The 24,452-nt window shown below is 40.5% G+C and overlaps 5 protein-coding genes across 5 annotated transcripts; 1 reads left to right on the top strand and 4 right to left on the bottom strand.

Annotated features, from left to right (window-relative positions):
- Positions 1 to 6,295: 6,295 nt before the first annotated feature.
- On the bottom strand, positions 6,296 to 10,447 carry F5B22DRAFT_626700 (uncharacterized protein). The gene is made up of 3 exons (XM_047976267.1): positions 10,128 to 10,447; positions 9,351 to 10,022; positions 6,296 to 9,298 (listed from the first exon to the last, which is right to left on the bottom strand). The coding sequence occupies exons 1-3, from the start codon at positions 10,401 to 10,403 to the stop codon at positions 6,440 to 6,442; spliced, it is 3,807 nt and encodes a 1,268-aa protein (XP_047825997.1). The 5' UTR covers positions 10,404 to 10,447; the 3' UTR covers positions 6,296 to 6,439.
- Positions 10,448 to 10,596: 149 nt separating this feature from the next.
- F5B22DRAFT_626696 (uncharacterized protein) lies at positions 10,597 to 14,372 on the bottom strand. The gene is made up of 2 exons (XM_047976266.1): positions 11,352 to 14,372; positions 10,597 to 11,269 (listed from the first exon to the last, which is right to left on the bottom strand). Exons 1-2 carry the CDS (start codon positions 13,900 to 13,902, stop codon positions 10,863 to 10,865), a joined length of 2,958 nt encoding a protein of 985 aa, XP_047825996.1. The 5' UTR covers positions 13,903 to 14,372; the 3' UTR covers positions 10,597 to 10,862.
- Positions 14,373 to 17,397: 3,025 nt separating this feature from the next.
- F5B22DRAFT_661082 (WD40 repeat-like protein) lies at positions 17,398 to 21,728 on the top strand. Its single transcript, XM_047980344.1, has 3 exons — positions 17,398 to 18,266; positions 18,343 to 21,012; positions 21,077 to 21,728. The coding sequence occupies exons 1-3, from the start codon at positions 17,946 to 17,948 to the stop codon at positions 21,182 to 21,184; spliced, it is 3,099 nt and encodes a 1,032-aa protein (XP_047825995.1). The 5' UTR covers positions 17,398 to 17,945; the 3' UTR covers positions 21,185 to 21,728.
- Positions 21,542 to 22,837, bottom strand: F5B22DRAFT_496164 (uncharacterized protein). Its single transcript, XM_047972405.1, has 2 exons — positions 22,276 to 22,837; positions 21,542 to 22,114 (listed from the first exon to the last, which is right to left on the bottom strand). Exons 1-2 carry the CDS (start codon positions 22,710 to 22,712, stop codon positions 21,976 to 21,978), a joined length of 576 nt encoding a protein of 191 aa, XP_047825994.1. The 5' UTR covers positions 22,713 to 22,837; the 3' UTR covers positions 21,542 to 21,975.
- A 719-nt stretch (positions 22,838 to 23,556) lies between these two features.
- On the bottom strand, positions 23,557 to 24,167 carry F5B22DRAFT_661076 (uncharacterized protein; the record flags this gene model as incomplete). The annotated part of the gene is made up of 2 exons (XM_047980343.1): positions 23,557 to 23,786; positions 23,859 to 24,167. The coding sequence occupies 2 exons, from the start codon at positions 24,165 to 24,167 to the stop codon at positions 23,661 to 23,663; spliced, it is 435 nt and encodes a 144-aa protein (XP_047825993.1). The 3' UTR covers positions 23,557 to 23,660.
- Between the last annotated feature and the right edge of the window lie 285 nt (positions 24,168 to 24,452).

The raw sequence follows: 24,452 nt of genomic DNA, 5'->3' as shown, positions 1-24,452 counted from the left end.
TTAAACTATTTTCGAAATAATTAGCTTAATGGGTAACCCTATAAGCTTAAACTTAAAATATATAAAAAAAGTTAAAACCTATAAAGCTAATCCAGGTACCTTTTCCGAAAATAAAGATTTATTTAATAACTGGTTAAGAAAGTTAACTAATAAACTTAAAGAAGATATAATAATATACTATATAAAAAAAAGCTAAATATATTATATTATATCCCTTTTAAAGGAGGATATTAAAAAAGCGGTTAAAATTTACTTCCGTTCTATTACTTAACCGTATAGCAGTTTAGCTAAAATGGTATAAATGTTAGAAATAGCTTATTATAATTTAAATTAAACTATCTAAGTATAAAATACCTTAAATAAGTTTTACTTTAAGCTAGGTTTTAATATTTATTAATTTATTTTTTAATTTAATAACTTAATATTAAAGTTAAAGTTATTTAAGTTTAAATAGTTTTAATTTTTATAAAAATATATTAGCTTTAACTTTAAAATTAAAGTATTTAAAGCTAGTATTAATCTATTAATGCTATATAAATGCTTTTATAATAAAGTAATAAAAGTAATATATAATTATAATTATTATTATAATTATTAAAAGAAGAAATAAACTATTAATATTATTAATTATAATTTTAATAATAAAAGGAATATAAATAAAAGGAATATTATAATAAAGCTTAAAGGGATAAAGCTTTTAAAGAAAAAGAAAAAAACTTATTAGGAAAACGATACTTACTTTAATTATAGTAAAATAGGATACTATATTATAGATTACTTTAAAAAGAGTAAAAATATAGCTTAAATATAAAACGAAAAAAATAAAGAAGAGTTTATTAATTCCTTTTTTATTAAATTTAAGTTAAAAAATTAATTAAATTACTAAAAGACTTTTTAATAATTTATAAATTATCCTTAATTTATATAAAAAGTAATTAAAATATTATTCAATTTATATACCCCATTTAAATATAAATAAATAATTTTGGAATAAAAATTATTACACTATATAATATTAAAACTTAAATATATTTAATAATTAGTTATAAATTAACTTACTATATTAATTACTAATTAAAAGTTAAATTAATTATTTTAAAACGATTATAACAATTAAATAATTATTAAAGATAATTTATTAATATAGTTAATTAATACCTTATTATTACTTTAAAAGTAAATAGATAAAGGTTTAAAGATTAAACCTTTTAAATTATTAATATTAAATATAATATTATAATTAATTTAAAGTAGTTAATTAAAAATAAAGTTACTTTAAATTATACCTATTAAATATTATATTAATTAAAAGATTTATTTCCTTTTGCACTATTTTTATTTATAATTAAAATTGTATAGAAGTTTTTTAATAATTAATAAATTAACCCCACTATTTAATAGAATGTTAATCGGAAGGATATTATTTTAAAAAAGAAATATATTATTTTAAAGCGATTAGTTATATACCTTTAAGAAAATATTTAACCGGAAAGCTTAAAAATAAAGCAATTTCGAAATAAAAGGATTATTTAATAATTTATTAAAAAGATTAAATTAAACTTTAAATAAAAACAATAGAAGAAAAGGGTACTTTTAAATAAATTAATACTTATTAAATTTGTTAAAGTAACCTTAAAGGTAATTATAATAATATTAAAAAAGATTTAAAAAACCTTTAATAATAAATATATTTCTTTTTTATAAAACGAAGACTTTAAATATATTAAGCTAATCTATTACTTAATTCCTAAAAAGCTAACCTATTTAAAAGGGTTTTTTTTAAAAGTGGAAGTTAATAAGTTATTCCTATTATAACCGGAATATAATATAATCCTTAAAATTATTACTAATAACCTTTTAAATAGCCCCCTTTAATATTAAACTTTAATTTAATATTTATTATTAAAAAAAGAAGTAATAGATAAATTATTAATTTATAGCTTTATTAAACTTTATATAAAAGTAAATACTTCCTTTATCCTTTTTACCTTTAAACTAAATTTAATTAAAAAATAGTTTTATATTAATTATTAATAGAAAAATAAATATTTAAAAGATTATATTATTTTAACGCTAGATTTAAATAGTATTATATATAATAACTGGAAGGCTAAATGTTATATTAAGCTTAATATTATTAAAGCCTTTTATAGATTAAAAATAGCTTTAAAATCCTAATATTTAATAATATTCCGGATTTAATAAAAAGTGTTTTAATAGTTAGTCCTACCCTTTAAATTAAAAATTAGCTCCATTTAATAATAAAACTTTATTAATTCTTAATTATATAAATTATTTAACCTTTTTATTAATACTTATATTAATAATGTCCTAATATTTATAGATAATAAAAAAAAGCATTAGGAATAATATAAAAAGATAATATGTCGCTTTTATAATGCTAGGCTTTAAGGAGATATAAAAAAATCCCGCTTTAATATAACCTTTATAAATTACTTAAGTATAATTTTAAAAGCTAAATAAAATATCTAAATAAACTTTAAAAAGATAAATACTATTATTAATTAAAAATTTTAAGATTTAATTAATATTTAAGCTATCCGTTTATTTTTAAGGTTAAATAATTTTATTTAAATATTTATATATTATATTAACAATATAATTAAACCTTTAAACTATTTATTTAAAAAGGATATATTATTTAAAATAAATAATAAATAATAAAGAGCTTTTAAATTTATAAAGAAGTTAGCTTATAAAGTATTAATGTTAGCCTTTTTTTATTTTAGCTAATTTATTAAAATTAAAACCAATACTTTTTAAAATGCTATTAATAAAGCTATTTAATAATAATAAAAAGATAGCATTTAAAAGCCTATAGGATATTTTTTAAAAATTATATTATTAATTAAATAAACTTATCCTATATAAAATAAAAAATTATTAATTATAGTTTAAATTATAGAGTATAATTATTTAAAGCTATTAAATATAAAGTTCTTTATAATTATTAATTATTAAGCCTTATTATATTTTATTATTAAAAAAGTCCTTTTTATAAAATAAATAAAATAGGTAAACTTTTTATTTAATTTTAATATTACCTTTTAATATTAATTTAATTAAAAAAATATAGTAATAAATATATTATTTTAAAAGATAGTTAATCTATTAACCATTAAAGCTTATAAAGCTAAAGAATATAATATAGCTTTAATCTTATTTAAAGCTTTAGGAAGGCTAATAGTTATTATAGAAAAAGAGGTAATAATATTATATAGTTTTAACTTAGTAGACTTAATTTAATAAAAAAACGAAAAATAAAGTTTAGGATATAAAGATTATTAATTAATTATTTTAAAGTAAACCTTTAATTTAAAAGTTTATTTCTAAATAGCTTTAATTAAAAAAGCTTATTATTTAATAATTATTACTTATTTTAAATAAAATAAATATATTAAAATAATTAAATAGGATTATTATTAACCCTTATTAAAATAAAATATTTAAATATATATTTATAATTATTATAATTATTAATAAAATAAAATTCCTTAAAATAAAATATTTAAATTATTATACTTATTATTAATTCCTATAGCTATTTAGCATTATATTATAATTAATAGGAAGGATATACTTTTAAATAAATATAATTATAATTATATATAAGTATTTATTAATAAATTTAACTATTTATTAATTATAATACCTAATAAGAAAAATAATATAATAAAAAATATAATATATTAATATTATAAATATACTTATTATTTTTTAAGTTTTTTAAAGGTATAGATTTTAAATAATATAAAACCCTTTATTTTACGCTTTTTAATAAAGATTAATAAATTAACCTATATTAAATACCAATATAGAAATACCTTTTACCCTTAAATATAAAAAATTATAAAGTTTATAAATTAAAAGTTAAATTAATAATTATACTTTTATATTAATAAATATAAAAATAATTAAAGCTTTTATTTATTTATATTAAATTTTATATATAATACTTTTTAATATTTAGCTATTAATATAGTATTATTAAAGGTTTTAATAGGAATTAATATAAGGAACCCTTTATTATTACTTTTATTAAATATTATTAAAAAAATAATATTTAAAAGGCTAGCTTAATAATTAATATAATAAACCTATAAAGTATAAAAGGTAACTTATAAAGTAATAAAGGCTATATAAAAGAAATAAAAAGTATAGGTAAATAAGAAGTAATGCTTAATAAATTTTTATATAAAAGATAAAGTTTTCTTAAAAAAGAAAAGCTTTATAATTAATAGCTTAATTACTTAATTAAATTCCTAATAGGTTAAACCCTTTAAAATATTTAAAGAAAAAGGATATAGCTATATATTAAACTTTTTAAAATTAATAAAGATAATTAACCTTTTTTATATAAATCAATTATATAAAGTAAGTAAAAACCTATTATTTTAATAAACTTAACTATTATTAAAATTTAAAAATATTAAAGGAGAATTAAAGTAAAAAGTTAAATAGCTATTTAAGTTATAAGTAATAGGGTATAATAAAATATTATAATAACAAATTGCTTAAAAAGGTTATAATCCTAATAATACTTAATACCTAGTAAAGAATTTTAAAAATTTAATAATTAAAATATAAAAGTTTTATAAAAAATAACTTAATATATTAAAACTATTTAAACAGTTAAACAAATGGATAAGAGCTATAATAATTAATAAATTTATTATTAACTACCCTAACAATAACGTTACTATACAAAATAGCATTATAACTAAAACTAAACGCTATAAGTAATTTTTTAACCTATTTTACACTCGTATTTTAATTTTAATAGGGGAAAGTATAACAAATATATTAAATATATATTATACCGGAATATTATATATATTATAAAGGGACATTATAGAAATATATAAAACCTATATTAATAAGGTTACGTAACCTACAATAGCTATTAATATATATATATTTCTATATATACTTATATTTTAATTTTATCTTTCCTTCCTTTCTTCTTTAGCTTAAAATCTTCGTTTATAACATTAATATAGCTATGCTTTAAATTCCCGATCATAATATATAATATTATAATAAAGCTTTAATAATATAATATTAATAATATAGCTATAGTTTAAATATCCTTTAAAAAAGTATTTTATTTTTTTATAAATATAATAGGACCTTATTTTTTAAGGAAGCTTTTATAGGTATATAGTTATAATATAGCCCTTTTTTTTATAGGTATAATAAATAATAGGTTTTTAATTCCTTATCCTTATATTAATATAAGAGGTATTACTTTTCCTATATCCTTTATTCTTATAGGATAATTATTACTTAATAGTTAGGCTAAGCCTAACTTTAATAATAGGATAACTTTAACTAATTTTGTCCAATAAGGGTTAAAAGAGGGTTATTAAGGTATAAATCCTTATAGCTTTTATTAATAGCTTAATTTTCCTTATTATAATAATTAATTTATTATAGGTTTAAAGGATAGGTTCTTTAATAATTTTTATTTATAATTTATTATTTAACTTTATTAAAAGGTATATTATTTATATCCTATTTAATAAATTATTAAGGTCTTTTATTTTTACCTTTTTAAATTTTTTTAAAAAGTTATTAAAGGATTTATTATTTCCTTATATAAAAGTTTATAATATTAATATTATAATTAAACTATTAATAGTATTATTTAAAACATTAATATAAAATTATTATTAAAATACTTTTTAAAAAACCTAGGTAGGATTACTTTTATAATATATAAAAAGGAAGTTAATCCATTTCCTTTTAGTTAAATTTTTAAAGTTACTATTTATATAAAGTACTTTAGCTATTTTATCCTTTAACTTTACTTTAATAAAATAAATATAAAATTATAATATAATAAGGAAGGAAGAAAGTTTAACTTTAATCTTTCCTTTATATTTAAAAGTAAATAAGTTAATTTTAATAAAAACTTTACTTTATAATTTCTTTACAACTTATTTATTAATACTTTTTTTAAAAAAGGTAATAATTAAAACATTAACTTCCCTTTATAGGTTTTAAAGCTATTTTTATTTTTTTTTTTAAAATTAGCTTCTTTTTTATTATTATAATCTTAATATTTAATTATTAATTTAAAAAGGTATTAATATTTAATTTAGCATTTATAATTTTATTAAAGAAATTATTGGAGATATAGGAAAATATTATATTATCCAACTTTAATATAGCTATTTATAATAATTTAATAACGGTTAAGGAATAAAAGAAAAAATTAACTTATTATAGAAGTTTATCCTAAAGTAAAGCTAAATTACTAATAAGTAATATATAAAAAGTAAATAAGTTAAAAGTATAGGTAAAGGCTTAATATTATTAATTCCTAGCTCCTTAAATATAAAGAGGGAGCTTGGATACCTTTATATAGCTAACTTCTACGTTATCCCCACCCTTCGGGGTAACTTCTACCCTAGTGCTATAATGTTCCCTGACATATCCATTCTACTTGTTCGTTCAAAGCTATAGAGGCGTAGAGCCTAATCAGCGCGTCTGAATTTGCGGTAAGACTTTTAAGAGATGTTCTTATTTGAGGCAATATACTTGACTGTATGGCGATAGTTGTAGCGGCCTTCTGTCGAGTACAAGGGTCTGGTGCATTTTCCAACATCTGTACGAGAATTTCAACAATCCGCACTGGCAAGTTTGTATGTTTATGCAAAGCGTCAAGGGCACACCAACGCGACTTCTGATCATGATTGACTTGGAGCGTTCTTATAATATATGCGGCAAATTCGTCTGAAAAATGGGATCCCCTCGCTAGAATTGTTACGGCATCATCCGAAACGTCGTAGTCTGCGGATCCGAGTAATCTGTGAAGAATAATAATGGATTCTTTTGGAAAGCTTGATGTGCCATTCAAGGCAAAAAAGATGGCATCGTAAAGCTGTCTGTCGCTGCACTGTCCACTGCTTATCTTCTCAAGAAAAGTTAGCAGTATTGTGACATTCCCCCTTAAGTCTGATCGATGACTCAGGGCACGAGAAGCGAGTTTCCTCCTAAACATATCACCACCTTGGACTAACTCCATTAACTCTTTGGTAATTTTTGGGCGCAAGGTCAACTGCATCCCTATGGTATCGGCAATTAGAGACGAAATTTTCCTGTACTGAGGCTCTCTTCTCATTCGCTTGGACTCTTCTTCTTGGGTCACATCCCAATATGACAAAATATAGTCGAGAATATCTTGTGGTAGATTCGATTGATTTTTTAGGGTGCAAAAGATAAAGTATCTCTCACCATACCTATTGTATCTTAATAGCCCTTTCACATCTTTGATTTTGACTCCCGATAGGTATGTTCCATGAAACTGAAGCGCTTTAAGGATATCCATCCGCTGAATGATGGTACCTTTCTTCAGAGCTTCTGATAGAGACCTTTCAGGAAATGATTCAGTGATCAGTGGCGAATAATGTAGAGGATTGAACAACCCGGATGCTGGTGCAGGGCGTGAAAGCAATCGCAACACACGTATCAAGTCACATTCAAGAAGTAGCCACTCTGATAGTTTGGCTTCCAAATCTTGTCTGATATCTTGGCATTTACTGGTATTCGCCTCACTCAAGCAATTCATAACCAATCTTTGGTGTACTGGCCCCACAAGATCGAGAGGACTTTTGTCCATTTCTTCAAAGAAATCGGATACCCTTGGAGAATCAAGCAAGCCCGCAGTAAAGCGCCATACCATATCGTAGTGTGCACTGTATTTGTGTTCTCGAAATAGGCCCACAGCCCTCAGACCGTTGGTATTCTCATCGCCTTCGTAAGTTTGGCCTCCGCAGTACATCCAATTATTCCCATTGACATACTGCCGTACGAAATACTTTGCTGCAAAGTATTCTTGATAGGTTAGATGTATGAAATGATACTTTCTGTTATTGGCACTTTGAGATGGGTCTGAGGTGCGTAGGAAAGATAGATGCGGAACAGTCCTATCGAACAAGAGGCCTGAATGTTTCAGGGCATCATTTAGATGCCTCTTGTTGAATTCAATAATACCATGGTAAAGTCCAGCAGAGGCCAGGCGCTCAAGGAATAACTCTTCTTCCTCAATGTAAGGCTCAAGTTCTTGCCAGCCAGATGACTCTAGATGGCCAGGAGCTACGAGCTCACCTTCGTGCCTCTTTCCCAGTCGTAGAATATCTCTTTTCCACAGACCCAGTTCAATGGCCTGGTATACATCTGTCATAGTTTTGACGGTCTTCAAATTTGAGTTGTCTTTTGCCCAGAGGAAGCAGAAAGCATCGAGTTGAATTGGGATCCTCATAAGACTGTGCATGAGTGGATGGCTTCGAAAGAATAGCTGCATCTGGTTGGCTTCCTGTTCGCCCAGACTTGCTTGCATATACTGAGTTATTTGATTTGGATAAAATCCAATGGTTTCTAACTCAAGATGTATGTTGTCAGGCAGACGTGGATATGGCCGCGATGTGATTATTACATTCGGCATCTTTAACAGCTGTTCGCGAAGCATAGTGCTCATAGCATCGTTGCTACTCAAGTCTTGAGCCACCTCATCTAAACCGTCAAGGAGAAACAAAGTCTTTCCAGCCGCGAGAGAGTCGATTAATGCTTCAGCAAGGTCCTCTCTGGCCCCTTTCGAGAAAAACTCATCATAAAAGAGATCTTTTAAACCGTATCCCCTTACTCGACGCTCTGAGAGTTTCAGATTACGCAGCGGTATCCAAAGAACGCGGTCAAATAACTGGTTCCATTCAGGCCATTGACCATCCCGAAATTCGGACACAATCTTCTTGCATAACGTAGTCTTCCCTATGCCGGCGCGCCCATGAATGAGTATTCGTTTCGGCATGATATTCGTACCGTCTGTAAATTCATGGGGGCTGAAGAGAGTCGCCAAGTCAGCCTGGTTACCTTTTTCCGGCGTTTCGACCTCGAGGCGACTCTGACGTGTGAATTGGGATATTTGGAATAGTGTGTCACGATTGTTGCCTCTATCTGGGAAGGCACTTTCGGCGTGGCTAGGTCTTTCCACGATAGCCAGATTGATATAACAGTCCTTCATTGGGAGTAAATCTCCAGAGAGCCGCTCAATCTGAAGCTTCTCGTCGTTGTAGTGCCGACTATTGAGCCATTTATCCACCTGCTGCAGGGGCGTACCTGCTCGGATGGCGGCAAGTATGCAACGGATTCGATGAACAACAGCTCTGTAATCTTTACAATTGTGATTCTCGAACTTATTCATATCTCTATGCTTACGACGTAGCTCCAAAGGTTCGGGAACAAAGTCTAAGCTTGCTGAAGACTTAGTGACCAGCTGCCAAGAGTTAGCTTATCCTTGACTTCAAAGCTCTTTTTCAGTTCCTTACCACCTCGTTGACAGAGAGCAACCTGGGAAGCCATCTGGAATACCATCTCCCCGAAGGGAGCATGGTTTTCTTCGTTTCGTAGCATGTTGATATAATGTAGGGGAAATCTCGGTCTTGACAGATTCCCGTAAACTTCCATAGAAGTTCCTCTAAGCTGGATTTCTTGACATTGTTGAAAAGATTGTTGACGCGTTTACTTTGAAAATTAGCCAAGGCCTCTAGACACGGCATGGCCCAAGGAGCTATTTTCCCAAATGATGTTCCTCTGAAGGGCGTTGCTAAAAAAATAATTCCGCGAGTAGCTTCTCGAATATGACGGTAGTTACTTCCGATATCATTCGCATCCACGAGAGCCTGCGCCAGGATGATACCGCCTAAACACGATGCGATGAAGAAAAGGGGCCGACTAGTTTTTCTTGTGTCGTCTGCATGCGAGAGATGCTGTTGAATACCATCCAAAAGACGTCGGCCGTGGACCTGAAGTGTAGCTTGAACTATATCAGATGGTTCAAATCGGTCGGCGGGCCAGTCACATGTGAAGATCCGGGCTGGACCTACTTGACTCGGAAGCATCTCCACCTCCTTTAGCCAGTTGGTCCCATCTTTCCAGGTCCACGTGGTAGCCGATGTTGTATCGAGACCATGGATGGCGATGATATCAATGTCGGTGTTCTGTAACATATTAGAGTCAATAATTTCCAGATAGGAAAGGGGTTTAGCCCATGTTGTGAGAGTATGCAGAAGCAATGAGGCCTGGGGCAGCCCAAGGGAACTAACCTCTTCCGTCATTTCCGGATTCACCTGAACAAGGTTAACGCCTCCTTTTTGAGAAATTCGTTTTATGGGTCGTATGTTAATATCTTGTTTCATGGGGGACCTGGGTCGGTATAGGTGAAATACCCATAACACCCCAAGCACAATGGAACAGAGTGTGAGGAATACGATCCAGATCATAGTAAGACTAGGCGAGGTAAATGTGTTTTGTGCGACTGCTGGCGATGTTTTCATTACAATGTGCTGATTAGTTACAGACAACCATGAATTAACTGTCATTAATCATGCGTAGAGCAGTTCAGACGTGGAGAAGAATAGCCCAGAGTAGTGTGTTGTCATATCGGGGTTACACAACCTGCAGGCTGTGCTGATACGTATGGATGAAGAGGGGGTGGCTTGGGCTACATCTGCCGCGAATGTCGCTGCGAATAATAATAGCCTTTTCCCTCTTTCTCCTTCTGAGGCGTGGCAGCTAGTGTAGCACAGCGTGTGGAAAGGGGCTTAGCAGACTCTGCTCATCGGTTTAATTCGTTATCGCAGTTTAGCATTTTACTGTCTGCCCGTCATTCACAAGTCGTACACACCTTTAACAAAGCTGCTAAGCAAGCACATCTTAGCCTTTCTGCATAAAGACATATACGCTCCTCAGCTTAACCACACTTTAAAGGGGTTACTGAACTGATTTATACACTTTAAACAACTACACGTAGCATCGAACTCTATAAACCCTCTCTCAATCTACTCTACTGCCCTCCATCGCTGCTCTAGTTGCTGAACAGTATTATTATACCCACCATTCAGGATTCCCATCATGACGGCCGTGGCCTGCTGCCCATACTGCGCACCCTGCAATAAGTCGCGGTTCGCATAGCCGTATCCGACGCCTGGCGCGCCGTGCGTAGTCCCGTAGTTGATCTGGTTGATGGACCCCATGAAGTTGTGGTGGCTGCTGAGGACGTTCAGCATCTTCTGCTGCTCGAGCGCTCTGTTCGCCTCGGCTAGGAGATGGCGTATCTGTGGCACCGTCTCGATGTACACTTGTCGCCGCTGTGCTGAGAATTCTAGTAGGTTTTGCAGTTTGGGAGGGCTGGCGTTGCCGCATTCTGTGTATAGGTTGCGCATTCGTGTGCTGTACATTTCGCACACTTGGGGGGAAAGGTTAGTCAAGTCCTGGGATTGATCGAGTCAAGGGGTGTAAAAGAAGAGAAGGTATCAAGAACTACTCACCCGTGTTTCCTGCTATTTCTGTATTACGGTATTCCATCAATTTATCCAGCGGGCTATCTCGCGCAAAGTCCTGATAACACTCCGGACAAATAGTACAATCTCCCCAGCCATACCAGCGCAGGTTCGGCTTATCTTCATCGCGCATACACGGCGCAATCGACGCGTAAACAGATGCATATTCGTCGAGCGGCCTCGGGTTCTTCGTGTACCACATCTCGAGCAAGCCCGGGATGAAGTTCTTGAATCTCGGATGATTGAAATTAAAGCAACAAAGCAACTTCGCGCCGGGCGGGACATCCGTCCTGCGCTTCCAGAAGCGCGCAATATCCAACGGCTCGAGGATCCCGACGCAGCAGGCGCCGCAGACGCCGAATTCCTTCGGGTTTGAGGCGAGCGTGTACCAAACGCCGTCTACGATACCGTCGCCTTCGCACGGCTTCTCGGCATAGAGGCGATGGACAGTATCCCAAAACATAGCGTAGTCTTTCGTCTCTGCGGCCTTCGCCATCAGGATCCGGCAATTGAACCGGCCGCGTGCGCAGCGCACGTCTGCGCCGATCGGGAAGTCGGGCGCGGCTTCCCATTTGCTGTCCTCGCCTGTGCCGATGACCTGGTCGCAGTAGCACGCAAAACATAAGATGAGATCTTGTGGTCCGGCCCTGGGAACGAACCATTTCCGCCCATAGCCTCTGATACTGGCGCTCCCGGGACAAGGCCGTCCCGTGAGCCGGGCTTGCGCTTCGGCTACGAAGCCCTCCCAGTCGTTCTGCTTGGCCTTCTGCTCGTATTCCCTCTCGATAAACGGCACGGCAATATCGCAGGACCAGACATCGTCCGCTCCTTGGGAATCGGTGTGCACGCTGAGATTATGCGCGAATTGGTTCGTCAGGACCATGTCCTCGTAGCAAGCCTCGCAGGACAGGAACCCGGGGAGATCGCGCGCCATGTACCATACGATGCCATCTGCGGATTTCCCTTTGACGCCTTCGACGCCCTTGCAGTCGACAATCGAAGACCGCTTCTGCATCCACTCTACGGCTTTTCGTAGAAATCCTGAGGCGAGCGCCTCTTTGAAGATGTGGTCTTTCATCCGTGGCTTGTTGAAGCGGCATAAGCGCGGCTTGCCGTCGTCGAATCGGCTGCGGTGAAAAGTATCCTGGAATTTGGTGCCGTGGATGTGGTCTACGTAGCATCTGGAACAGATGAGATATTTGGATGCTTCCGGGTGGTAGTACCAATCTGTGGTGAACGTCACGAGCGTGTCGATACATGATGCGACTGCTTTAGGCTTTGGGAGTGCTAATGGCGGCGGTGAATATGGCTTTGGCTGAGCATTGGGCGGTGATGGAGCGGGTTTGGCAGAGTAATCTTGAGGTGGATTTGTCTGGGGTGAATAGACGTATGGCCTGTAACCTGAGAATGTGGCTGAGGAAGAAGCAGCTTGTTCGCCAGGTTGATTCTGAGTCGAGCTCGGAGCTGGAGGGACGTACGGCCTATAGCCTGAGAATGTCGCCGAAGAAGAAGCGGCTTGTCCACCGAGTTGATTCTCAGCGGAGCTTGGAGCTAGAGGAGCCTTGGGAGGGACAGGTGGTCCTGAGTTCAAGTGTAGAGACTGAAACGATGCTTCAAGGGGCTCTTGCGTAGATTGAGGTATCTGCGAAGGAGCTACGCTGGGAATAACCCCAGAGGACTCGGCAGTGGAGTTGGAACTCTCCGTTGAAGGCGCTTCCGAAGAAATTGGATTGGCGTATTCATTCCGTGAAGCTTTTTCCTGGGGGTATAAAACTGAAGCCCCATGAGATGATCCTGCATTGCTGCTAGACGACTGATATATAGGAGGATTTTCATCCGAAGACGTGGAGATGTGAAAGCCATTAGACGGTGGGGTGTAGAAGTCATTAGATGATGGAGTGTGGAAGTTATTAGACGGGGGGACGTGAAAGTCATTGCTGGGAGTCTGACCAGAGTCGGGTGTAATGTTATGGTGCTGAGCGGGCTGGATAGGGGACTGTGAGGATGGGTATCCAGCTGCAGGTCCCGCTGCACTTAGAGGGCGAGAGGGAGCAGGCGAATATTGAGGAATGCCAGGGGAAGGGTGAGGGCTTGGCTGGGGAGGGGGCCCAGGGGGCGGTGGTGGGAACGTTGTCAACACACTCGGACTCGTGGCTCCCGGAACCGGCCCTGGATGTAATGCGTGTTGAGGTGTAGAGGCATCTACCGGAAAAGCCGAGTAGGGGGGCGGTGGCGGCAGTGGAAAAGGAGGGCCGGCCTGGCTATGAGGACTAGGCGGAGCATGGCCAGCGGAGGGCGAGTAGGTGAGCGGAGTGCTAGGGTTACTTGGAGTTCTGATCTCATAACCCGCTGGTCTTGGCGGAAGCGGTGGAGGGGGACCAACGGGGCTCGACACGTAACCCGAATGCCCTGACGGCAGACGCCGCGGGGGAGGTGGGAAACTCGGGCCGGGATGTTGAGGCGAGGGGGCAAATCCAGTGACCGGAGGTCTTGGGCTCCGAGGCGGGAGCGGAGGCGGTTGCTGGTTAGAATACGACATGACGAATATTGTGCTAGTCTAACCTCAGCTGCCTACCTCTGACAACAAATTTCAAATATAACCCAAGAGTTTAGAAAAGGGTCGATTCTATCTAATTCGATGCTGACACGGTGAGCCTTCACTAGGTACTATCAAAACGACGGCGTCCAGTTGTCATACCTGTTTGGGCAATTCAGGAGCGTAATGACATGAAATCAGAAAATGCAACTAGATAGGTAGTTTCTCGGTCATGGCTTGGCGTTGTCGTAGCGTATCTACATAATGGATGATGCCTACGATGGTGCCGGATTAGGTATTACTTAAGAATTCGAGTGGCGTTTGGCTGCGCATCAATCCTGCTCGGGTCTCCATACCCGAGCTGAACAAAGGGGTGCCATGACCAAGCCCTAATGAAGCTAAGCGAACGAATCCGGTAGCAATTTACATTCGACGAGCAGAGGCTCCGTTTATATGAGAAGACGCGTTCCTCGTTTTAAAGCGATGACTTCTTATATGCTTGATTATTGAGGCATTAGACATTTGTATTGTCGCGATGCTGATGACAAATATCATCACGTGCCAAGAAGGCGAGTAAGTACACTAGACTTCATACCCACCAGGCTTCGTCTGACCTGATTGCTCGGTGTTGCAAGATGTGCGGTAGGGGTAGGTCTCCGAATAGAAACCACTTGAGTCTCTTTTAGGATGGTTTAGGGAGATCCCTACAGTACTGCGTATGATCATCCAAACTCTTGTGCGCAGCATTCGAAATCTGCTCGAAAACCACAACCTTGGCACGCCTGCGTCTTCCTTTCCCTAGTACACACGAATGCAGGTGAAATAGATGCGATTGGTAGGATGGACCTTAGGGGTGGCTTGTGAGGCTAGCGAGTTGTCCAACCATCCATACGTGGCTTGGATTGGCATCTGATTTGTGTTGGGGACTTGGGGAATTCACCTGCTGGAGCAAGCGAACCAACGATTAGTAAGGGCGAAAACGATTAACGCAACCGCGTGACTGTTCTACTTAGCAAGGTGGACACAGCACAGGAAAGCCGTGCAAGTTGTCAGCCTACCTACAGTAGGGAAGGTTGCTTTGATTGGCGCATCGGCTGTGGTGCGACGTTTGAGCAGCCCGGAGCATGGTCAAATCTATCCTCATTCCCGTTGCCGACTGCATAATAAGTACCTATCCATTCTCTCTGGCTCGATGGCCGTGTTTGCAAGCTCACTTCTGGAAATGACGGACATGTGATGGTGATGAACTTTGGGTCGAGCATGCTTCGGTGACCGAAGGATCGGCTCCCAGGCAATAAACCTTCTATGGCGGCGGCTTTTGGCGTTTTCCACAAACAAACTCCAAATGACAATATTCAGGTACTGCGTGGTGGCCTGGTAGCTTGATAGCCTGGACATCTGCCAACGCAAGTACCTACCTATTCCATGTGTGCGTCATCGTGACTCTCTATATGGCCCATAGCTAGGTATCTATCAAACGGCTGGAGTTTGCCGTTTGCTAAACAGATGCCGCCTCCCTACTTCGTAGATGCTCAGTAGGCTGTTTAGGTAGTAAACGGTTGGCTTACAGACGTGCGGCGGCATTGTCTGGGATTGATAACTCGTCTGTCATCCGGCATTGGTTGGAGCGCGCACCCAATCTGGCATGGACGGTGGTTCAGAAAAACCTCGACCTCGCCCGCGCCCCTCGGGACCGTGTGCCAATGCCAATGTCTCTGCATACACCCCGCATGCGCATATATTGTGTACGACGGCGCGTGAACTGCGGCACCAGGAGAATCCTATGAGGACTGGCCTAGGCAGCTACGGCATCTACGGCATCTACGGTACAGCCGTGTCATCTTCACCATGATTATCGTCATCTGATGGAAAATTCTCATCATGGTGGCCTATGCCCCCAACAAGACAGACCTCTGCCCCCGCCTCTACCAACTCTACCAGAGCATCGGTACCTACCTATGCTAGGATCAATAACCTTTCCGCTCGGGTTCCTGATAGATCTGCCTAGACCAATGCCCAAACCTCACGGTTCGCTCAAGATGATGACCGTTATTCACATTGAGGGGGGACCTCGACATTCATGGCTGGAAAGTGCGAGACATGGGCTCCTATGTGCGGATCACGAAGCCTTGTGCTCCTCACAGATGAAGATGAGAATATGACAGCGGTACTGTAAGAACACACACCACTTTTGCTTAAGTGCAAGTGCTTACATGCGCATGTTAGTTGGCGATACCTATAGGTATGTAGGTACAGATCAGAATGGTGATGCAACGTTGGGTGGCATAGGCATACTACCTACATGCTGTATGTTTGTAGGTACCTCTGGGTATGTACGGTATGTACAGCGTAAGTATAGCAGACGGTAGATACGTGATGTTGAACAGCCAGCGACTTCCTAGGAAGTCGGTGGCGCGCGCTATCACGTCTTTACTGCCGTGTAGATACCTACTCAGGTACCTACATACACATGGTTTACGTAGGTAGGTAGGTTGATACCTACAGAGGAGCACTACGTTGCTAGCACCAACTATTTAACTTGCTGAGTAAATGCAGCAGCCTCAATGGTATCACCGATCGCAAAAGCGTGCTAAAAGTAGAATCTACAGTACCGCGCGAGTGTAGTATTTAGGTACGGTACTTACCTAGGTTAGGTACTTACTTACTCACCAAGCCAACAGCCGCGGGTAGTGCGCTCCTCCCGCAAACCACAAACTACTGGCGCTAGCCGCAAGTCTTGAGAGTCAAAACAGAGACTCTAGTGCCCAGTTCACACTTACTAGCCATCTGCCAGCCTCTGTTAACTATGACATAAGCCCACTCACTTCCTTATTAAGTACCTACAGTACCGGTATATAGTTCTCTAGATGCCAAAGGCCCCTTATCCCGAAAGCCTTGCCAGTCAGGATAGCGCCTACCAAGTATACTGTTTGTTTCTATGGCTCAGGTTTGGGTGTTGGGACCTACAGTACGATGGAGCTGGTGTAGATATCCTAGGTAAAGTTCTGCCTATCTGTGCATACCTTAGTGGAAGGGCTCCTAAACACGTAATTAAGTACGTAGTATGTAAGTACAAGTAGGGATGTGTGTTGCCGTTACAGTGTGTATTTACAGTCAGTTCACTGTATTATCACGAAAGATTTGAATGATGAATGGCCAGAGCCTGAGGAGGTACAATATACTAGACGGTACTTACTCCCTACCCTCCTGCGATGTGAATAGGCGTGCACTGCCTTCGTCTATGCTGGTATGGGCAAGTATCGACTAGGTCCTGCCTACATGCAGCACGTACTTACCAAGTACCTATGTAGGTATCGCCCATATGCAGTTAGCCTGCGTGGCCATGCCTTGATACATGTTGCAATGGGGCCTGCTTACCCACTACCTACCTGATTTATAGTGGGTGGTAGGGGATAGGCTCGATAGGTAAGTATGTGCTCAGTGCCCACGCTCACTTAATGGGTACACTAACTCGTAGTAATTGAACCGCTTGTATGGGCCACATACAGTGCGCCCTCCTTCTGCCACACCAGGCGAGGTACTTGGGCTTTTCCCTCGCCTCTTCGAGTCGACCTCCTCCGTTTTTCCCTGCCCGCCCAGTCACCGCACTCATCATCACCACCTTCGTTCACAACCCCCAGCCTCTTGCCTGCCTGGTTCTGACTGTTAGTCCTTGGTTTTAACTCGCAGCTCGTGCATCCTCCTCGGTAGGCGCTTCCTCTGGTTCAAGGTCACTACAAAAGTACGAGCATTGTTTGGTATTTTGCTGTTATCTGTCGCCACGACTGAACCCTGGGCTGGCCTCGTGTGGCCTCGTCTTCCCCCAGTCTTCCTCCTGCTCAGTTAAAGGAGGTTCCTGACTACACGTTCCACGATCTCACCATTTCGCTCCAAGGCCCGACCGACGAGACTGTTACACGACAACCTTATCATTTTCATATCGCGTTACGCACCGCCTCGATTTTCACGAAACCTGTCATTTTTGCGTGCATAGATGATTTCTTTGCAGTAGCCGTGTCGTGAACCTGCGGATTTCAGCCGCCGGCATGGAAACCAAACGCCCTCGTTCGAGCCAGACCACCGTGTCGGTTAAGTACGATGATCCCGACTCTCTTTCACCACATCCCAGGATAAAATTTAGCGCCGAGTGCATAGAGACAAAGATAGTCACCACCACCACAACTACCAAACGAACCTATCCGCCGCTCCAAGTCCACGAGTCGAGACCGCTATTTTCACTCGATGCCAAGGAATACCCCCTCGCCCGAAAGCCAACACCTCCTGAACTCGCCCACTTCGCCTTTAGTGTCGAGAACCATGACCCCCTTCTCTTGTCCACTGAGGACGACAGTCTAACCCATCAAGAAGTATGTTAAGCCTCCCTCTCGTCGACTCCCTCGACTGGCCCTCCCTCCCTATGCCTTTGTCTTACACACATTCCAGTCCCAGCAAACCACCGGCGATGACTCTACACAGACAACCAAGGCAAGTACTGCTTTGGACGATTCATTTACGGAACTGCATTCGCCCTCGTCCAAACCTCAATCTCCATCTTCACAGGTATCATCACGGAAACCTCTTGGAACAGCTGCCAGATCAGTCTCACCTACCACAGTAGGCCCTGTGAAGAAGAACTCAGGGCGTTTATCCGTTCGATCACAAACTACATCCTATTCGAATGCCATGACTAGCAAGCTGCGACGTGGTTTATCCCGCAGCTCCCGAAACCTCGAGACTGATGGCGAGGCAAACACAAGTGAATTTAGCAGCGTTTTCCCAGTCACGCCTAACACCACTGATCCTCCTTCGAGCATTCTTAGCCAGCCACCCAAGCTTCGGCGCACGAATCTTGACTCGTTCGAGACCCCCCAGTCCGAACCAAGCCAGCAGCCGTCCTTTTTTGACATCTCTAGTCCGACCGGTAGTGATACTCACACCGCCTTCGGTAACGTGGCTACTCCCCCGGTTACCGACGCGGATGTGGAAGCCGAGCCATTTGTTGATGCCGACGAATCTCTCCAGCGATCCATCCGAGCTCTGCATCATCCACGGCCGATCAACACCATTGTAGCCCAAGATGCCAGCCTACCTAGTCCACGGCTGTCTCCGACTCTTCAAGCAGCTCAGTTACATACCTTGGGTCACGACGAAGACGGCATCCATGCTGAAGATGAGCCATCTGCCACTTTGAGTGAGGAGAGTCAGATCCCAAACGCATTAGATGATGATTCCGACCCCTCATCTATACTAGCTGAAAATGAGTCCATGGCCATAACTCGTTATGATGGGTCCCAGGGGAGCCAGGCGACGTTTATGAACAGCCGCTCCATGCTTGAATCATTCGACGCGATGCCACCAGAAATGCAGTCCTTCATGATGTATCAGTTTCTTAGACGATGTTCCAGGAAAACTCTACATGTCGTTGCTAATGCTGTCAATCCCGCATTGAATTGCGACATTCTGCAGTTCCTCCCCTTGGAACTAACTCTTCATGTTCTCTCCTATCTTGACCACCGAGACCTTTGCCGTGCTGCACAAGTTTCCAAGTGCTGGCGAGGCATCATCGACAGTAATGAAACTGGTTGGAAGGAATTATTCGACCGCGACGGATTTGTTTTGGGTATCGGTGAACTGGATAGAGCCATCCGTGAGGGCTGGGGTTGGCAAGATCCTGTTGGGCCTGAGGGCTGCGAACGAGATTTCAGTCTACAAAACCGATTAACCTCAACGGAAAACGAACTTCGTTCATCCAAACCCGACCCTCCATTACAGAAACTACGATCTTCGAAGCGAAAGAGAGCATTGAATAACTTCAGTTCCGACCGATCGAAACGCCGGGCTAGTAACCAAGATAATGTCAAAGATGATAGGACATATACAGGCAGCAAAATCAATAAGTCTGAAGGTCCCATTTCCGCCGCCAATGCTGCCGCGATTGCGGTACCTGATCCGCATGTTGGTCTACCAAGCTTGAGGAAACTCCATTTGTTCAAGTCTTTGTATAGGCGTCATTACATGATCCGTAAGAGTTGGACAAGTGGAAAAGTCAGACCTGGACATGTTGCCTTTGCAGCCCATCCGCGACATGTCATTACCTGCTTGCAGTTTGACGATGACAAGATCATTACCGGTAGCGACGACATGTTAATACACGTCTATGATACCAAAACCGGAAAGCTACGAAAGCGACTGGAGGGCCATGAGGGTGGTGTCTGGGCTCTGCAATATGAAGGCAACGTTTTGGTATCTGGCTCGACCGATCGTTCAGTTCGCGTATGGGATATCGAGAAAGGTCTCTGCACACAGGTCTTTTATGGACACACCAGCACTGTCCGATGTCTACAAATATTGATGCCTACCAAAACCGGCAAGGTGGAAAACGGCCAGGATGTGATGATGCCCCAGAAGCCATTAATAATAACTGGCTCCCGTGATAGCCAACTGCGCGTGTGGCGTCTACCCGAGGCGGGCTCTAGAAGATATATACAAACTGGCCCGCCTGCCAACGACGCCGATTGCCCCTATTTCATTCGCACGCTACAAGGTCACACCCATTCCGTACGTGCGATTGCTGCCCATACAGACACTTTGGTGAGTGGGAGCTACGATAATACTGTCCGTGTGTGGCGCATCAGCACAGGAGAGACTGTCCATGTCCTACAAGGACATACCCAGAAAGTGTACAGCGTTGTACTGGACGTTAAACGCAATCGCTGCATATCAGGGAGTATGGATAGCTTTGTGAAGATTTGGGATCTGGAAACGGGTTCCTGCCTGCATACACTAGAAGGCCACTCTCTACTTGTTGGCTTACTCGATCTCCGGGATGAGCGACTAGTGTCTGCCGCTGCTGATAGCACCCTCCGTATCTGGGATCCGGAACAAGGCCGTTGTCAAGCTACCTTGACAGCGCATACGGGTGCCATCACATGCTTTCAGCATGATGGGCGCAAAGTTATAAGTGGCAGTGATCGGAATCTGAAGATGTGGGACACACGTACGGGCGAATGTCTTCAAGATCTCCTCACAGACCTTAGTGGGGTCTGGCAGGTCAGATTTGATGAACGTCGCTGTGTTGCAGCTGTCCAGAGGGACCACTTGACATACGTCGAGGTAGGTGATCATGTTTCCTCGATTATGTCAACGATAATAAGGCTAACACTTATCTCACGTCTAGGTCCTCGATTTTGGCGCTATTCGGGACGGTAAAAAACCTGAGGAACTCGGTAAACGCATTCTTCTCAACGCACCCGAAGTACAGCGCATTATGGAAGAAGAAGCTTAGAAACTCTATCACACATCGATCGAATAGCATTCAACTGAAAGATATCTCCGGACAACCATGAATGGGCTTTGTGGACTTTGGCCGCTTTCGTTAACGGTACCCCACAATTCCACCGATGTAAACAGCCATATAAAAGCCTGCAAGAGTCCTGTCCAAAATTAGCTAGGAGCGGCTGCTCCTAGTACACAAGAAAGAAAAACGAGGGAAGAAAACCACACCATCCAAAGTTGAATACTAGCCACAACCGGCTAGTTCAGGCTGGACATATTGTTACTACGACAAAAGACGTGGCACCCTTACCATCTCTGTTCAGCTTCTCAGCAAAGGGGAGCTAACAATTGCATTGTTTGCCTCTATTCAACATGCTTCGCATATATGCTCGCATCATCGTTTTTTTGAGCTAGGAGAGTTACCTCGAGCTTATGGTCCTATCTGCCACCAAAACTTTCTAATACAGAGGGAAGCATGTCGCTTGTTTTGTTGAAGCATCCATTTGTTAGTCTGGCATCATTCATGGCGAGCATTAATGACGCTCATGAAAGGCGTTCCTGGTGGCTTTAGTCCAGAGAAACAGAAAAAAGCATATTCAAGGCGTAATTGTCATTTCTGGGGGGGTCAGAGCCGCCTAGGCAGGGGCGCGGCGTTATATTCGTGTTTACTTAGCTTTTGAAAGTAGCTGATGGGTATTGACACGACATTCTGCCTACGCCAAGGCATATATACCAAGGCATTCTAGCCGATCTCATATTTCCTATTTTGTAATTCTGATATCAATCCATTGTGCCAATGTCCTACAATATTGTGCTCTCGTGTGACGTTGTCGAAACGACAACATCGGGTGCCTCACATGACTTGATGTTTTGCCAGCTTGTTGTAGTCACGCTGCAGGTTGGCGTCAGCGTCAAGGCGGCAAATTGACTGACCGTTGTACTGTGCATTGCATGCATTAGCCTCGAACTCGTCGGCGATATGCCAGAGGACGTTCTTTGTTTTGACTCTTCTTGTCTTTACTACGTTCTAGATGTCTGGAGCCTCTCGCCTCTCTCCCTCCTTTTCTATGCATGTTCCCCCTTTCGTCCCCGCTCACTTACCTATCATCACAAGCCCACGTCTGGTTCACAGCGACCCGCCACTCGTCCCAGATCACATGGGCGCGCGTCCTCACGGCCCGCTGGACGCCGTCCGCACCCGTCACCGCGCGATCCACGCACTGGTACCACACACGGCTGTCGTCGGCCCAGTTCCCGTCGCCGTCCATCATGTTCTGGATCGCGCACCCCGTGCTCACGCCCGTGCTCGCGTTCTCGAGGACGAAGACGAGCTGGGTTGTGTTGGGCTGTGGGGCCGGGGGCATCGGGTTGTCGCTGGTTGTGTACCGGAGGTACGCGAAGGAGCTGAATGTGAAGGAGTTAGGGGCCGATGGGTCTGGACATTGGGATGGTGAGAGGTTGGGAGCTTGGTGTACGGGGTGAGGTTTTGCGATCGTGAGGGGGATGAGGGCGATGATGAGGGATGTGAGAATATGCATTTTCACGATCGAGAGGGAGGATTTTCTAAGATGAGGAGATTGTTGGATCTTGGGGAATAGCACAGCAGCGCTTCATAACTGTTCGAGACCTTGTATTTATTTCGTTTCTACTGCTTTAGAAACCAAAGGTGCTGCTTACTCACCTACTGGAGCCGGATAAAGTCCACGAAAGAATCACCCATGCTTTTCCTGAACTTGGGTCTCCGTGTTGCATTCAGACTACGTGACGTGTTTACTAGGACGAAAGTGTATGGCAGAGGTGGGATTAAGCTTTCCATCGGTCGGGTTGAGTAGTATCCCGTGTTCTTTATCCATATCGCTACACCACAATGCTCAACTAGCATTACTGTTCATGAGACATGCTAGCTCGGTTGGTTGTGTGCGCACGGTTCTTCTCACTTTTAGTAGTTTTAGGATACCTCCTCAGTACAAATCTATTCGACTAGGTCGCGTTGGCTATTTTTGGGTCAACACGTGGTAATATAATGTATTTGTAGACACGTAAGGTAAGTAGGATACCATATGTTGCCATTTTCATACCCATTTACAATCATGCTACCTGTTCAGTTTTGTACATTTCGGCAGCCAATATTCATTTTCCTCAAGTATGAAACCTTATGTAAAGATCCCAGTGGTGACCTGTAATGGTGTCAACCTTAGTTTTATCAAGTGCCAAAGACATAGCCAGACGATGAGACACATCTGTTCTCTAACTTGACTACAACCTCCTAGCACAGTCTATAAGCAACTGCTAGTGTGTTTTCTCAGACCAGTGACACAAATTCTCTATATAGTTCATATAGTGAGAGTACTGCGATTCTAGAGAAGAACAACATTGGGAACAGCAGCACCCAGAAGGAGAGATATCGTTCGAATTCCAAGTTACTGGAAAGAAGAAGCATGGCAATGATAATGTTCCCAAAGGTTGAGAAAAGGAACATGAAGAGCTCAGCCACGTATTTCAATCCCCGCCGCTTTGAGAAATTCTCTTCTCTGGTCAAGCTGCAACTGGGCTGCGACGCGCCATTGTGAGTTGGAGGGTCGCGGGCCCTCAGTCTTAGCAGGTTCAATATCCTGTCATGCTATATCGGTAGTCTCCATTAGCAGGTCGACTCGTTTAGCAAAGGTTACAACGGTCATCCTCACCCTCAAGGTATTCTCTCTACTACCTAAAGTGGGGCAATAGATGGCCTCTCGAGTGAACGGGGATTGACACATCGGATAACGCGTCAAGGTCTCTAGACACTGCAGAAGGTCAAGAGTCAGCCAGCCCTCATCCTGGACAAGGGACGCTTCATGAGTTGTTAAAGATACCTTCTTGCAAAAAGTATGTCCCCATGGGCAACCTGTGCGAGGCTCATCCATAACATCAAGACAGATGGCACACGTGAACTCGTCGACCAGAGCGTCGAGGATGACAGAGTCTGTCATGACGAGCTGCTTGCTTGGTTCCATGATGTAGCATCTCTTCCGGCGCCCATCAATCAGGGATTTCAGTCGATCTTAAATTATTCGGAATTTGCGAAGACGGGGCAAGTTGAGCCAGAGTCTGCCAGATACTATCTCTGCCGTCTCAGAATAGCCCTGCTTCAAGTATACTCGTTCGGAGACCGGCCCAAGGCAGTTTGGTCACTTCGATGGTATGTCTAATAATGAGAACTTGATCCTTCTATCAGTGCGATTATTCTTTAAACCCCTAGACCTTGCAGTAGCTGCGATTCATGCCATTGATAAGTTTCT

Source organism: Xylaria bambusicola (assembly GCF_022495145.1).
Source record: "Xylaria bambusicola strain CBS 139988 unplaced genomic scaffold F5B22scaffold_68, whole genome shotgun sequence".
NCBI lineage: Eukaryota > Fungi > Ascomycota > Sordariomycetes > Xylariales > Xylariaceae > Xylaria > Xylaria bambusicola.
The sequence above is the reverse complement of the archived record's forward strand: the minus strand, read 5'-3'. Positions and strand labels throughout refer to the sequence as shown.

Coding starts and splice junctions, on each gene's coding strand:
- F5B22DRAFT_626700 (XM_047976267.1), bottom strand. CDS start 10,403: ATGACAGTTAATTCATGGTTGTCTGTAACTAATCAGCACATTGTAATG. Junction 10,023..10,127: donor ATCCGGAAATGACGGAAGAG/GTTAGTTCCCTT, acceptor AATATGTTACAG/AACACCGACATTGATATCAT. Junction 9,299..9,350: donor TGCTCTCTGTCAACGAGGTG/GTAAGGAACTGA, acceptor AACTCTTGGCAG/CTGGTCACTAAGTCTTCAGC.
- F5B22DRAFT_661082 (XM_047980344.1), top strand. CDS start 17,946: ATGGAAACCAAACGCCCTCGTTCGAGCCAGACCACCGTGTCGGTTAAG. Junction 18,267..18,342: donor ACAGTCTAACCCATCAAGAA/GTATGTTAAGCC, acceptor CACACATTCCAG/TCCCAGCAAACCACCGGCGA. Junction 21,013..21,076: donor ACCACTTGACATACGTCGAG/GTAGGTGATCAT, acceptor TCTCACGTCTAG/GTCCTCGATTTTGGCGCTAT.
- F5B22DRAFT_496164 (XM_047972405.1), bottom strand. CDS start 22,712: ATGCATATTCTCACATCCCTCATCATCGCCCTCATCCCCCTCACGATC. Junction 22,115..22,275: donor ACGTGGGCTTGTGATGATAG/GTAAGTGAGCGG, acceptor TGCAATGCACAG/TACAACGGTCAGTCAATTTG.
- F5B22DRAFT_626696 (XM_047976266.1), bottom strand. CDS start 13,902: ATGTCGTATTCTAACCAGCAACCGCCTCCGCTCCCGCCTCGGAGCCCA. Junction 11,270..11,351: donor AGAAATAGCAGGAAACACGG/GTGAGTAGTTCT, acceptor TTTCCCCCCAAG/TGTGCGAAATGTACAGCACA.